The following is a 14,688-nucleotide window of genomic DNA, read 5'->3' as shown; positions in this document are numbered from 1 at the left end:
GAACTCTCTATTCTTGTTTCTTTGACCCAGCACTAGGCTGTTTGGGGGCAAAGGGTCATTGTGCCATTCCTCTAGTTACCAGCTAACAGCTCTCAATTTTAAATAAAGACTTTTTATGTTGGCATTTACACCTCACGCCATGATGAAGTAGTTGTTTAAGAAAGGTCCCCCCTCCCCAATTTGTGGCTTTTGGAATAATCGGCTGCTGTTTAGACTGGGACATCTCTAGCTAGCACTGAGCCCAATAGCCTCCTGTCCTTGTCTAAAAGTCTTGAAACAAACAAACAAACGGCTGAGGAGGGGGCTTGGTGAAGATTCAGGTAGTCCGTAGGCAGTCCCAGCCAACCGGAAGCTAACTGCTCATGGAACAACTAAATCCGTCACAGCGTTTGTTGTATAACGTGACAAATAAAAACAAAAACAAACAAAACAAACAAACAAACAAACAAAAAAAGACACAGGAAAGAACATAGAAGCAACCTGGCAGTTGAAGATTACCCGCTAGGTGAAAACAGTAGGTTTAAAATAGTAGGCTTTAAATTCTTCAGTTTTGCTCACGGGGGTTGTGGGCTGCGGGGGTTGGAGGTTGGGATTGAGGTTGGTAGTGGGGGGGCTGTGACCGGAAGTGCCTGCTCGGCGCCTAAGGTCCTTTTCAAAGTAAGTTCCGGTCCATGAGCGGAAGTGCGCCTGCTGCCACGAGGCGGCTTGCTGCTGTGCTGCTGTCCGTTAAGCAGTGGCCAGAGGGCTTCGGAGGCCTGGGAGGACTGAAGAGGGAGGAGGACCAGGGACAAGTGCGGAGAACTGTGGAGGAGTGCATAGAGGCACATAGAGGTACGTGGAGGCTGCGAGGTCTGAGGTGGCGTCCTGAGGTCCAGGGAGGCTGTGAGGCCTGAGGTGGCATCCAGAGCCCCAGGGAGGCCGCGAGGCCCTCCGAGGACTGTGGAGGACCAGGGAGGAACGTGGAGGAATACATAGAGGCACCGAGAGGCACGAGGAGGCCGCAAGGCCTGAGGTGGCATGCAGAGGACCTACTGTGACTAGTGGAGGCACCAGGAGGCCACCGAGGCCTGCCGAGGTGTGCGGAAGCCATTAGAGGCCCGCTGCCTGCCTACTGGCCAGGGGCAAACGAGTGGGGTGCCAGGGGCCAGCTTGCTGACTGACTTTATTCCAACGTATTCGGGACAACTCCCTGAGGCCTCGCCCTCGCTGCAGCCCTCAGATCCCGCAGGCCCGAGCCAAAGCCCCTTTCTTGTCCCTCCCAGGACACAGGAAAGGAAGGTCGATACCAGGCCACACAGCCTCACATCAATACTGGCACAGATAGGTCAAAGAGCCAAGATGAGTAAAAGCCAAGATGAACTTCCTCACGAACTTGAGAACCAGTTCATATTGCGCCTTCCCCCAGAACATGCTTCAACTGTCAGGAAGATCATACGTTCTGGAAATGCCGCCATGAGAGATAAACTAAAAATTGACTTGTCTCCTGATTCACGGCATGCTATTGTTCAGGTAGATGATGTTTCACTGTCTGCCAAAGTTGTTGATTTGCCTTGTGTTATTGGAAGCCTGAAAACGCACGATAGGAAGACCTTTTATAAAACGGCCGATGTTTCCCAGATGCTTTTGTGCAGTGCCGAGGGCGATCTCCACTCTTCGCCAGAAGAACCAGCCACTTCTGCTGGTGCTACTGTAATGGGAAACGAAAGGGAAGCAGAGGAAAAGTATATCTGGAAGCACGGCATTACTCCACCACTTAAGAATGTCAGAAAGAAACGGTTTCGGAAACCAACAAAAAAGCCCCCTGATATGAAGCAAAACGAAGAAAGCTCTAGTGGTTACATTGATTCTAAAGACGTGGAGAAGGAAGTGAAGAGGCTGCTGCGCTCAGATGCCGAAGCCATCAGCTGCCGATGGGAAATCACTGTTGATGATGAAACCAAGGCAGTACAAAGTCAAACTTGTACTCCTCATCTTCCATTACCCTCTGAAATAGGTGGCCATACCTCATCAGCATGTGATATGCCTCAGAGCACATTCAGTGATTCTAGCAGTGGCAAAGATGATCAAGAGAATAAAGAGGAGGAGGAGGAAGAAAAAGAGGAGGATGAAGAGGAAGGGGAGGCTGAAGAGGAGGAAGAGGAAGAAGAGGAAGAGGAGGAGGAGGAGGAGGAGGAGGAGGAGGAGGAAGATGATTCTGAAGAAGACCTGGAAAGAGAGCTACAAGCCAAGTTTATTGAGTTTAGCTTGTGCGAAGCTAAAGAAAGTAGCAGTTCAATAATTCTGGGAATTCAGAAGCTGATTCATTCCAAGGAGAGAAAACTCCAAGAGATTCAGGGCAAAGCACAAAGACAGAAGGATCTCCTCAGAAAATTGGAAAACCTAACCCTCAAGAGTCATTTCCAGTCTGCGCTGGAACAGCTCAAGTTACAGGAGAAGCAGAAGGCTGAGCAGATCCTTTTTCTACAGCAACAACTGAAGTATTTTTTGAAGAAGTAAGACTTTGAATCCATCATCTAGACTGAAGACTTGGTGAATCTGTGTTTTCCTCCAGTTACCTTGTCTTGAATTAATTGTTTTTGTTTCTTTGACCATTTCACTGATTGTAGTGTTTCAAGAACAGAGTCGTGTAGAAAAGGCAGTAAAAAAAAAATGCGATAACTTAAAGGGTCCCAATGGAACATGGGGCTTGGATTCTCTTGGTTAATTTGAGAACTCTATGGATTGCTTCTCTATTATGATTTTATCATATTAGGTAGCTGTGCTTGAGAAAGGGAGACAGTCTAGCTTATACGGACCTACTGCTAGTTTGCATATGTTTAAACTGTTCATGTGTTTGATACAGCATAGAATAAAAGCCAACTTTCTAGCGTGGTGGCCCAAATCTGTAATCTCAGCACTTGAGTTTAGGCAGAATGATTCATAAATTCAAGGCCAGCCTGGGTTACATAGCAGCTTCCAGGATACACTGGTTTACATATATCTGCCTCAAAACAATCAATAGTAGAGTCTGTCAAGGTAAAGGGTTCCTTTCCTGACCAGGGATTGTTTTCTCTGTTCTTTGATTGCATGTAACTGATTTTTGTTCATTAATTAGCAGTTGCAGCATAGATGTTACACCCTGGCCTGCTGGGAAGTGTGGTTTTAAAGTTTATTTACAGTCTATGTTCTTTAAGCAAAAAAAAAAAATTCTTTTGAATGGGAATAAAAGAATCACTATAGACTACTCTGTTGTATTGCTTTAGTATATAGTAATGTTTAGTAGACTGAGAAAAATGCAAAGGAAATGTCAGTTGAAAATGCTTATTTCAAGAAACAGCAGGCAGTGTTTCATATAGTGCTCTATCCCCTAAAAAAGTATATTTCAGGAAATGCATTTGTCAGTAGCATTTGATACCCACAAGTGTGTATCTTACTGTATCACTCTAGTTACTTGGAACTATTTATAGTTTTCTAAACATAATGATACATATATTTTTCTCTCCCATCTGAATGTAAATTTGTGTTGAGACATATGTGAGGAACAAGAACACAGACACAGACACAGACACACAGACACAGACACACAGACACAGACACACACACACACATACACACACACACACACACACTAATTTGTCAAAAAATAGATGAAGGAGAAGCAGGAGAGGGAGAGAAAAGTGGGAGGAGGAAGGGAGTGAAAGGGCCAGTGCTGAATACCAATAAAAGGCAAATTAGATACTTTCATGCTTTTAAGAAAATTTGAAGCTATTTGAAAACCAGCTACTATAGACCAGATTAAAATTGATAATCTGGAAGAGCATTGTGAAGAATGGGGATTAATAAGATTTGAGGTTTAGGAATTTATATTTTTAAAGTGATTTTAAAGTTATTGTTGGTTCTTAGCTTTTATTTCATACTATGGAATATTTTATCAAGACTCTATACAAAATCAACTTAGAAGTAACAGATGTTGAATAAAATTGAAGGATTTCATATTAAAATAATTACTAGTGGCTTGGGAGATGGCAAGTGGATTCAAAAGCACGTCTTAAGCAGGCATGAAGACTTGAATTCAAGGAACCATGTAAAAGCCCAGGTGTGGATCTGTTACCCTAGCACTGTGGTGGCAGAATTTTGGGGCTTGTTTACTGAAAACCTACTGGAGCAGGTTCAGTGAGAGATTTTGCTTCAAGGATAAGATTGAGACTAATAGAGCAGGAAACCAGGCATCCTTCTCTCGCTTCCAGACATGCACATAGTCACATACCCAAGTACATGTGTGTGTGTGCATATAGCACATACGTCCAGCTCACACAAATTTTCTTTAAGAAAAGTGAAGGAAATTATAATGCTTCATTACTCAATGTTACTATAAATCATGGTAAGTCAGACAAATTTTTTTTTCATTTTTTAAAAAGACAATTATCTCTCTAGTCCAGTGCGACCTCAAACTCACAAGTTTAAGCATCAAGGGCTGGGTTTGTGCCTGAATGAACAGTTTTAGGATGTGTTTTCTCTACTTTTTAGTGAGAAAAGGTACTTGTTTAAGATTATAACTTGATTTGATTCTATAAATAGGTATTTAGTGAGGTATACCTGTACTGGGCCACTTACAATGAAGAAACACGAATCAATTTCAAGGAGGTTGCAGGTAAGAACATTGACCATACCAGTCAAACCACACACACACACACACACACACACACACACACACACACACACCCATCATGTGTCAGTGTGGATATATGCACACAGTACAACTACTGGAGGAAGCCAAAGTCATTAGATTCACCAGGAACTGGAGGTTGAACTGCCTGACATGGATGTAGGAACAGAACTCAGCTCCTCTTCAAGAGCAGAAAGCACTTTGAACAACTGAGCTCTCCCTCTCCTTTTACTTATTCTTAAGATGATGTTTAGCATCACCAGTAGACTCTAACTAGCACAAGCATGCCAATGCACAAGCATGCCAATGGACTATGATTGGAGGGGTTGCTGGGAAGCATCAATTGTTAAAAGTGTCACTTTAATCTTAAATTTGTTTTACCTTGCCTGAGATTACAGTTAAAGAATCCAAGCATCTCGTAAGATGCAAACACTGCCATTTGTGTGTGTGTGTGTGCGCGCGCGCGTGCACATGTATTTAGTTCTGTCTATTTTATTTAGAAGAAGATTTTTAAAGAAAAGACAATTGGAGAAGGAGAGATACACTTAAGACGTGGAGAAGCTGTGGAGCCCTGAAATAAAATGTAGAGGCTGTGAAATGAGAGATGCTCAAGAACACTCATGAGCTCTTAGCAGTTTACTCCTTGTAACTCATGTTAGCGCAGTGACATTAGTAGTCCAGTAGTAGTAATGTGTGCACTGCCTGCATGCGGGGCAAGGTAAAGATATTTTCTGAGTTAACCATAAAGTGCATTTATGAAGAGAAAATCTTCCAAACAGCAATCTAAGTTTGTGGAGTAAAAAAAATGGTTTCCTTTTCTTTCCTTTTCTTTTATAACCTTTTCTTTTATAAGGAGGGCTTAGAATTCAGGCTGACATTGATGAATTTATGAAAATCTCAGCTTAGCCTCCCAACTGTTAGGATTAGAAGTGTGAACCACAAGCCTTTGTTACTTTTTAAATATTTAAATAATGATTTTAAATAGGAAGACATTTATGCCAAGGATTAATAATATTAAAAGATTTAAATGATATACAATAAGTGCAACAGCTGTAAGGGAGTCAAACTAGCTGCATTTCTGACTTTATAGAGGAATATTTGTATATATCAACAACAGTGATTGACAGCTATGATTTTAACTTTTTCTTTTTTTATTTTTCCTTCATTCTTTTTCTCATATAATACATTCCAACCACAACCTCCTTCACTCCTATACATTTAGGAGTGTACCCCTAGCCCCTCAACCCCCACTTTTCCCTATTCTCTGTTCCCTGTATCCCTTCAGAATAGAGCAGGCCTCCCAGGCTTATCAACCAAACAGCATAACTACATAAAACAAGACTAGGCACAAAACAACATGTCAAGTCTGAATGAGGCAACCCTGTAGCAGTAAGACGTCATAAGAGCAGACAAAAGAGTCAGATAAACCAACATTCCCACTGTTAGGAGTGCCATAAACACTCCCAGCTAAACAATACAACATGTCCAAAGAGGGCTTACAGTGGACATATGCAGTCTCCACGATTGTAACTTCAGTCTCTGTGAGCCCCTGTGAACTCTGCTTAGTTGATTCCATGGGATTTAAATCATACTGATGACCTGCTTAAGGTCACCATTAGAAACTATTCTGTTTTGTCACTGTGGGACTCAGAATTTCCTTCCTTCAGAATGCATCAATTGTCAGTAACTCCTCAGCTAGTGTTAGGGGCTTATAAGCTCCCCCACTACCAAGCTGAAATTTTGACTGACTTAATCTTGTGCAAATCAGCTACATCTGAGTTTATGAGGGCAGTGGTCCTGTCATGCCCAGGAGGCTTTGTTTCACTTTAGTCCCCCACCCATTCATCGATGTCTGGTCCTTTTTTCTTTTTCTTGCATTTTTTATTGGATATTTTATGTATTTAAATTTCCAATGTTATTCCCTTTCCTGATTTCCCTGTCTTCCCATCCTCCCTCCCCCTGCTTCTATGGGGATGCTCCCACTCCCACCCATCAACTCCCACCTCACCACCCTGACATTCCCCTACACTGGGGAAACGAGCCTTCACAGGACCAAGGGCTTCTCCTCCTATTGATGTCAGACAATGCCATCCTCTGCCACATATGCAGCTGGAGCCACAGTTTCCTACATGTGTACTCTTTGGTTGGTGATTTAGTCCCTGGGAGCTCTGGGGGAGGGTGTCTTGTTGGTTGATATTGTTGTTCTTCCTATGGGGTTGCAAACCCCCTTCAGCTACTTCAGTTCTTTCTCTAACTCCTCCATTGCGGTCCCCGTGTTCAGTCCAGTAGTTAGTGTAGTCATCCTTATCTGTATCAGTAGGGCTCTGGCAGAGCCTCTCAGGAGACATCCATATCAGGCTCCTGTCAGCAAGCACTGCTTGGCATCGGCAATATTGTCTGGGTTTGGTGTCTGTATATGGGATGGATCCCCAAGTGGGGAGGTCTCTGGATGGTTTTTCCTTCAGTCACTGCTCCACTCTTTGTCTCTGTATTTCCTCCTGTGAGTATTTTGTTTCCCCTTCTAAGAAGGACTGAAGCATCCACATTTTGGTCTTCCTTCTTCTTAAACTTCATATGAATTGAATCTGTGAACTGAATCTTTGGTATTCCAAGCTTTTGGGCTTATATCCACTTATCAATGAGTGCATACCATGTGTGTTCTTCTGTGACTGGGTTTCCTCACTCAGGATGATATTTTCTAGTTCCACTCATTTGCCGAAGAATTTCATGAAGTCGTTTTTGATATCTGAGTAATACTCCATTGTATAGATGTACCACATTTTTTGTATCTATTCCTCTGTTGAAGGGCATCTGGGATCTTTTCAGCTTCTGGCTATTATAAATAAGGCTGCTATGAACATAGTGGAGCATGTGTCTTTGTTGTATGTTGGAAAATCTTTTGGGCATATGCCCAGGAGAGGTATAGCTGGGTCCTCAGGTAGTACTATGTCCAATTTTATGAGGAACCACCAGACTGATTTCCAGAGTAGTTGTACTAGCTTGCAATCCCACCCACAATGAAGCAGTGTTCCTCTTTCTCCACATCCTTGGCAGCATCTGTTGTCACCTGAGTTTTTGATCTTGCCATTCTGACTGGTGTGAGGTGGAATCTCAGGGTTGTTTTGATTTGCATTTCCCTGATGACTAAGGATGTTGAACATTTCTTTAGGTGTTTCTCAGCAATTCGATATTCCTCAGTTGAGAATTCTCTGTTTAGCTCTGTTTAATAGGGTTATTTGGTTCACTGGAGTCTAACTTCTTGTGTTCTTTGTATATATTAGATATTAGCCCTCTATCTGATATAGGATTGGTAAAGATCTTTTCCTAATCTATTGGTTGCCATTTTGTCCTATTGACAGTATCATTTGCCTTACAGAAGCTTTGCAATTTTATGAGGTCCCATTTGTTGATTCTTGAACTTAGAGCATAAGCCATTGGTGTTCTGGTCAGGAAATTTTCCCCTGTGCCTATGTGTTTGAGGCTCTTTCCCACTTTCTCTTCTATTGGTTTCAGTGTATCTGGTTTTATGTGGAGGTCATTGATCCACTTGGACTTGAGCTTTGTACAAGGAGATAAGAGTGGGTCAATTTGAATTATTCTACATGCTGACTGCCAGGTGAACCAGCACCATTTGTTGAAAATGCTATCTTTTTCCCACTGGATGGTTTTAGCTCCTTTGTCAAAGATCAAGTGACTATAGTGTGTGGGTTCATTTCTGGGTCTTCAATTCTATTCCATGATCTTCCTGCCTGTCCTGTCTCTGTACCAATACTATAAAGTTTTTATCATGATTGATCTGTAATATAGTTTGAGGTCAAGGATAATGATTTCCCTAGAAGTTCTTTTACTGTTGAGAATAGTTTTCACTATCCTGGGTTTTTTGTTATCCCAAATGAATTTGCAAATTGTTCTTTCTAACTGTCTGAAAAATTGACTTGGAATTTTGATGAGGATTGCATTGAATCGGTAGATTGCTTTCTGCAAGATGGCCATTTTTACAATATTAACCCTGCCAATCCATGAGCATGGGAGATCTTAGCATCTTCTTTTCCTTTTTCTTTTCTTTTTTTTTTTTTTTTCAGAGCTGGGGACCGAACCCAGGGATCTTAGCATCTTCTGAAATCTTCATTGATTTCCTTCTTCAGAGACTTGAAGTTCTTGTACAGATCTTTCACTTGCTTGGTTAGAGTTACACCTAGGTATTTTATATTATTTGTGACTATTGTGAAGGGCATCATTTCCCTAATTTTTTCTCAGCTTGTTTATCCCTTGAGTAGAGGAAAGCTACTGATTTGTTTGAGTTAATTTTATATCCAACCATGTTGCTGAAGTTGTTTATCAGACTTAGTAGTTCCCTGGTGGAATTTTGGGGGTCACTTAAATATACTCTCATGTCATCTGCAAATAGTGATATTTTGACTTCTTCCTTTCCAATTTGTATCTCTTTGCCCTCTTTTTGTTGTCTGATTGCTCTGGCTAGGACTTCAAGTACTATATAGAATAGGTAGGGAGAGAGTGGGCGCCTTGTTTAGTCCCTGATTTTAGTGGGATTGCTTCAAGTTTCTTTCTGTTTAGTTTGATGCTGGCTACTGATTTGCTGTATATTGCTTTTACTATGTTTAGGTAAAGGCCTTGAATTCCTGATCTTCTAAGACTTTTACCATGAAGAGGTGTTGAATTTTGTCAAATGCTTTCTCAGCATCTAATGAAATGATTATGAGCTTTTCTTTGAGTTTGTTTATATAGTGGATTACTTTGATGGATTTCCATATATTGAACCATCCCTGCATCCCTGGGATGAAGCCTACTTGATCATGGTGAATGATCATTTTGATGTGTTCTTGGATTCGGTTTGTGAGAATTTTATTATTTTTATATTGATATTTATAAGGGAAATTGGTCTGAAAGTCACTTTGTATGGTTTAGGTATAAACATAATTGTGGCTTGAAAGAAGGAATTGGGTAGTGTTCCTTCTGTTTCTATTTCGTAGAATAGTTTGGACAGTATTGGTATTAGGCCTTCTATGAAGGTCTGATAGAATTCTGCACTACACCCATCTGGTCCTGGGCTGTTTTTTTTTTAGTTGGGAGACTTTTAATGACTACTATTTCTTTAGGGGTTATGGGACTATTAGATGGTTTATCTGATCCTGATGTACCTAGTATCTGTCTAGAAAATTGTTCATTATGTCCAGATTTTTCAGTTTTGTTGAATATAGGCTTGTGTAGTAGGATCTGATTATTTTTTGAATTTCCTCAGTTTCTGTTGTTATGTCCTTTTCATTCCCGATTTTGTTAATTTGGATACTCTCTCTGTGTCCTTTGGTTAGTCTGGCTAAGAGTTCATCTATCATGTTGATTTTCTCAAAGAACCAGCACTTGGTTTTGTTGATTCTTTGTTTAGTTCTTTTTATTTCTAGTTGGTTGATTTCATCTCTGAGTTTGATTATTTCCTTCCATATATTCCTTTTGGGTGAATTTGCTTCTTTTTGTTCTAGAGCTTTCAGGTGTGCTGTCACGCTGCTAGTGTATGCTCTCTCCAGTTTCTCTTTGGAGGCACTCAGAGGTATGAGTTTTCCTCTTTCATTTCTGCTTTCATTGTGACCCATAAGTTTGGGTATATTGTGCTTTCATTTTCATTAAATTCTAAAAAGTTTCTAATTTCTTTATGTCTTCCTTGACCAAGTTATTATTGAGTAGAACATTGTTCAGCTTCCTTGTGTATGTGGGCTTTCTGTCGTTTTTGTTGTTATTAAAAATCAGCCTTAGTCCACAGTGATCTGATAAGATGCATGGGATTATTTCTATCTTGTACCTGTTGAGGCCTGTTTTGTGACCGATTATATGGTCAGTTTTGGAGAAGGTACCACGATGTGCTGAGAAGAAGGCATATTCTTTTGTTTTAGGATGAAATGTTCTATAGATGTCTGTTAAATCCATTTGTTTCATAACTTCTGTTAGTTTCACTATGTCCCCATTTAGTTTCTGTTTCCATGGTCTGTCCATTGATGAGAGTGGGGTGTTGAAGTTTCCCACTCTTTTGTTTGTGGTACAATATATGCTTTGAGCTTTAGTAAAGTTTCTTTTATGAATCTTGGTGCCCTTGGATTTGAAACATAAATGTTCAGAATTGGGAGTTCATCTTAGTATATTTTTCTTTTGATGAGTACGAAGTGTCCTTCCTTATCTTTTTTGATAACTTTTGGTTGAAAGTCAATTTTATTCAATATTAGAATGGCTACTCCAGCTTGTTTCTTGAGACCATTTTCTTGGAAAACATTTTCCCAGCCTTTTACTCTAAGGTAGTTTCAGTCTTTGTCACTGAGGTGCCCTTCCTGTATGCTCAAAATGCTGGGTCCTGTTTACTTAGGCAGACAGTTAGTCTATGTATTTTTATTGAGAAATTGAGTCCATTGATGGTAAGAGATATTATGGAAAAGTGATTGTTGCTTCTTGTCATTTTTGTCCTTAGAGGTGGAATGATGTTTGTGTGGCTATTTTCTTTTGGGTTTGTTGAAAGAAGACGATTACTTTCTTGCTTTTTCTAGGGTGTAGTTTCCCTCCTTGTGAGGGGTTTTCCATCTATTATCCTTTGTAGGGCTGGATTTGTAGAAAGATACTGTGTAAATTTTGTTTTGTCATGGAATATCTTGGTTTCTCCATCTATGTTAATTGAGAGTTTTGCTGGATGTAATAGCCTGGGTTGGCATTTGTGTTCTCTTAAGGTCTCTCTGACATCTGTCCAGGATCTTATGGCTTTCATAGTCTCTGATGAGAAGTCTGGTGTATTTCTGATAGTTCTACCTTTATATGTTACTTGATCTTTTTCCCTTACAGCTTTTAATATTCTTTCTTTGCTTTGTGCGTTTGGGGTTTTGATTATTATGTGATGGAAGGAGTTTCTTTTCTGGTCCAGTCTATTTGGAGTTCTGTAGGTTTCTTGTATGTTCATAGGCATCTCTTTCCTTAGGTTAGGGAAGTTTTCTTCTATAATTTTGTTGAAGATATTTACTGGCCCTTTAAATTGTGAATCTTCGCTCTCTTCTATACCTGTTATCCTTAGGTTTGGTCATCCCATTGTGTTCTGGATTTCTTGAATGTTTTGGGTTAGGAGCTTTTTGCATTTTCATTTTCTTTGACTATTGTGTCAATGTTTTCTATGGTATCTTCCACTCCTGAGATTCTCTCTTCTGTCTCTTATATTCTGTTGGTAATGCATCTATGACTCTTGATCTCTTTCCTAGGTTTTCTATCTCCAGGATTGTCTCTTTTTGTGATTTCTTTATTGTTTCTATTTCCATTTTTAGATCCTGAATGTTTTTTTTTCAATTCTTTCACCTGTTTGGTTGTGTTTTCCAGTAATTCTTTAAGGGATTTTTGTGTTTCCTCTTTAATGGCCTCTACTTGTTTACCTGTGTTGTCCTCTATTTCTTAAAGGGAGTTATTTATGTCCTTCTTAAAGTCCTCTATCATCATCATGAGATATAATTTTAAATCCAAATTTTACCTTTCAGGTGTGTTGGAGTATCCAGGACTTGCTGTGGTGAGAGAACTGGGCTCTGATGATGCCAGATAGCTTTGTTTTCTGTTGCTTAGTTTCCTGTACTTGCCTCTCGAGCTTGGTTATCTCTGGTATTAGTTGGTCTTGCTGTTTCTGATCAGAGATTGTTCTTCTTGTGGGCCCATGAGCCTGAATCTTAGGAGTGAGAGCACTCTTGGGAGAATAGCTCTCTTCAGACAGGATTTGGGTATGGAGGGCTGTGGGACAGCCCCAGCTCTGGGCGCAAATGGAGATAAGAAGCCAATGTCTGGTCCTTATAATCTTTCTGACCTGACCCTCTTCTGTTAGGGTCCTTGAGCCTTTTGTACAAAGGCTGTTATAGATGGCCAATAGATGTGATTTGTGGTGAAGACGTCACAGAACTTATTCTTTGTGCTTTGACCAGTTGTGAGAAACTTCAGTGAGGTTTGAGAGCTATGCTAATCTATCAGTATAGAAATGCTGATTTAGAGGGCATTTGATACTACTTCCCTTTAGCAAATAGTAGTACTATGTTTATACACAGGGCATATGAATTCTCTAGTTGTGGATCTTGGTGTATTAGGTGTTCTTGTGGAACAGGTTTTCAATCCAATCAGAAAGTAGTTGGTTACCCCTATAACATTTGTGGCATTATTCAACTTGTGAACATCTTGCCATGCTGGCTACTATTGTAGCTCACAGGATTTACAGCTAGGTATTACTGTTACTGACTTTTCCCTACAGTCAGCCTGCATTGGTCCTTTTGGTACCATGGAGGCTAGCCATCAGGGAGGATGCTTCCTAGTCAGTACCAGCTTGATTTCTTCTTGACAAAAACTTGTTAGGCACCTCTGAGCTCTCTTTCAATTAGGTTTCCTCCTTGGGTATTGTCTTCAACCTTCTAAGTCTAAGTTTAACAAGAATTCTATCATGTTAATTAGAGAAACCCTTCTTCTTGACTTTCTAATCACCTGTACCCAACCAAGTTCTTCATCTTGCACCCCTTGATGTCAACACAGTTAGTCTGTGTCTTAATTAGGGTTCCTATTGTGTGAAGAGATACTACCGTCATGGCAACTCTTGTAAAGGAAAAGACTTAACTGGGGAAAGCTTATAGTTTCAGAGGTTTAGTCCATTATAGTCATGGCAGGAGGCATGGTAGTGTGCAGGCAGACACGGTGCTGGAGAGGGAGCTGAGAGTTCTACATCTGGATAGGCATGCAGTGAGAAAGAGAGTGAGCCACTGGGCCTAGCTTTAGTTTCTGAGACCTCAGAGCCTACCCACAGTGGCATATTTCCTCCAGCTAGTTTGCATCTAATCCAACACGGCTACATCTCCAACAGTGTTACTCCCTATGAGCTATGGGGGCCATTTTCAAACCACTATAGTCTTCTTTCAACCAGAATACTTGCAAGTCAGTGTAGCAATACTCCAACAGACAACCACTCTTGATGACTTGTCTTTCCACTTTCTGTCCCATCGCTCTGCTATTGCCTTTAGGTTTTGTTGTCTGTAGGGTTGAGCTTGATCTATCGTTAGCTCTGACATCCATGCAGCTGTCCTAAATAAAGTCCCACAGTTACTCCAAGAGTTACATGTTTCCTTACTCAAGCTTCCAAAGTAAGTGTCAATGGGTGGGAAAATCACCAGGCTGTTGTCAACCCAGGATGTGTCAGAATATATTTATTCTGCGAGGAATACTTTTAAGAAATATATTTAAGAGATATTTGTTAATATTCAAACAAAGGCAAAGTGTGTTAAAGTGGCCATTGCTTTTAATAACTTGATGTGATACAGTAATAAGTGTGACAAGCTGAGAGCTGGCAGCGAGGTAGCATTGCCTTGAGCCTATTCCAAGAGGGAGAGTAGAGAGGAGTGAAGGAAGTAGATACCGACATGTCTGATTCCTGTGAATAATGCGTAGGACTTCAAATTCAAATAGAGGGAACCAATCCTAGAATTCTAGGGAAGCTACTATAAAAATAAGTATTATTGAGCACCAATGTATACAAGAAGCCCCTGGCATCTAGGATCTGAAAGAAAAACAAGGAAAGGCTGTATTTGACAGCTGACTTCTTAGCATAACCTCAAAATAGGAAACACAGAAAATGACTGAAAATATAAGCCAACTAGAATTGTCAGTTGGAATCCATACAAATGAATGCATGGTAAAGACAGCATGGGATTCTCTCTCTTTTTTAAAAATAGAAATTAGGTTTGCAGAACATGCAAAAAAAAAAAAAAAGAAGAAAAAAGAGTTAATGCTTCTCTGTGACAGAAATAAACAACCCACTCTGCCAAGAGGAAGACAAGTGGAAATTAATGTCAGAACCCAGGCTTAATTCTCAGATTAAAAAAAAAAAAACCACCCCAAATGTTAATGTTCATAAAAACATGTGCCCTGCACTGTAGAAACTGGGCCAATTATTGGTTTATTCATAATTTAATGTCTCTAGTACCAGACACTGTGTGGGGAAGCAGCCAAGGGCCAAGCAAAAGGTGCCAGAATTGTGCATGCAA

At 40.4% G+C, this 14,688-nt stretch overlaps 2 protein-coding genes across 3 annotated transcripts in view; one reads left to right on the top strand and one right to left on the bottom strand.

The window, feature by feature from the left end:
• Ptprr (protein tyrosine phosphatase receptor type R) overlaps positions 1-14,688 on the bottom strand; it is a 249,354-nt gene that overhangs the window by 145,957 nt on the left and 88,709 nt on the right. The window lies entirely within an intron of this gene.
• LOC116909121 (transcription initiation factor TFIID subunit 7-like) lies at positions 1,339-2,496 on the top strand. 2 transcript variants are annotated; one of them, XM_032912609.1, is made up of 2 exons: positions 1,339-2,121; positions 2,167-2,496. In XM_032912609.1, the coding sequence occupies exons 1-2, from the start codon at positions 1,339-1,341 to the stop codon at positions 2,494-2,496; spliced, it is 1,113 nt and encodes a 370-aa protein (XP_032768500.1). The 2 variants fall into 2 exon arrangements, with proteins under 2 accessions (XP_032768500.1, XP_032768491.1); XM_032912600.1 differs by having other exon boundaries at positions 1,339-2,496.

Source organism: Rattus rattus, chromosome 1 (genome assembly GCF_011064425.1).
Source record: "Rattus rattus isolate New Zealand chromosome 1, Rrattus_CSIRO_v1, whole genome shotgun sequence".
Lineage (NCBI taxonomy): Eukaryota > Metazoa > Chordata > Mammalia > Rodentia > Muridae > Rattus > Rattus rattus.
Note: the sequence above shows the minus strand (reverse complement) of the source record. Positions and strands in the feature narration are given on the sequence as shown.

Excerpts from the sequence above, each read along its gene's own strand:
- LOC116909121 (XM_032912600.1), top strand. The coding sequence starts at position 1,339 with ATGAGTAAAAGCCAAGATGAACTTCCTCACGAACTTGAGAACCAGTTC.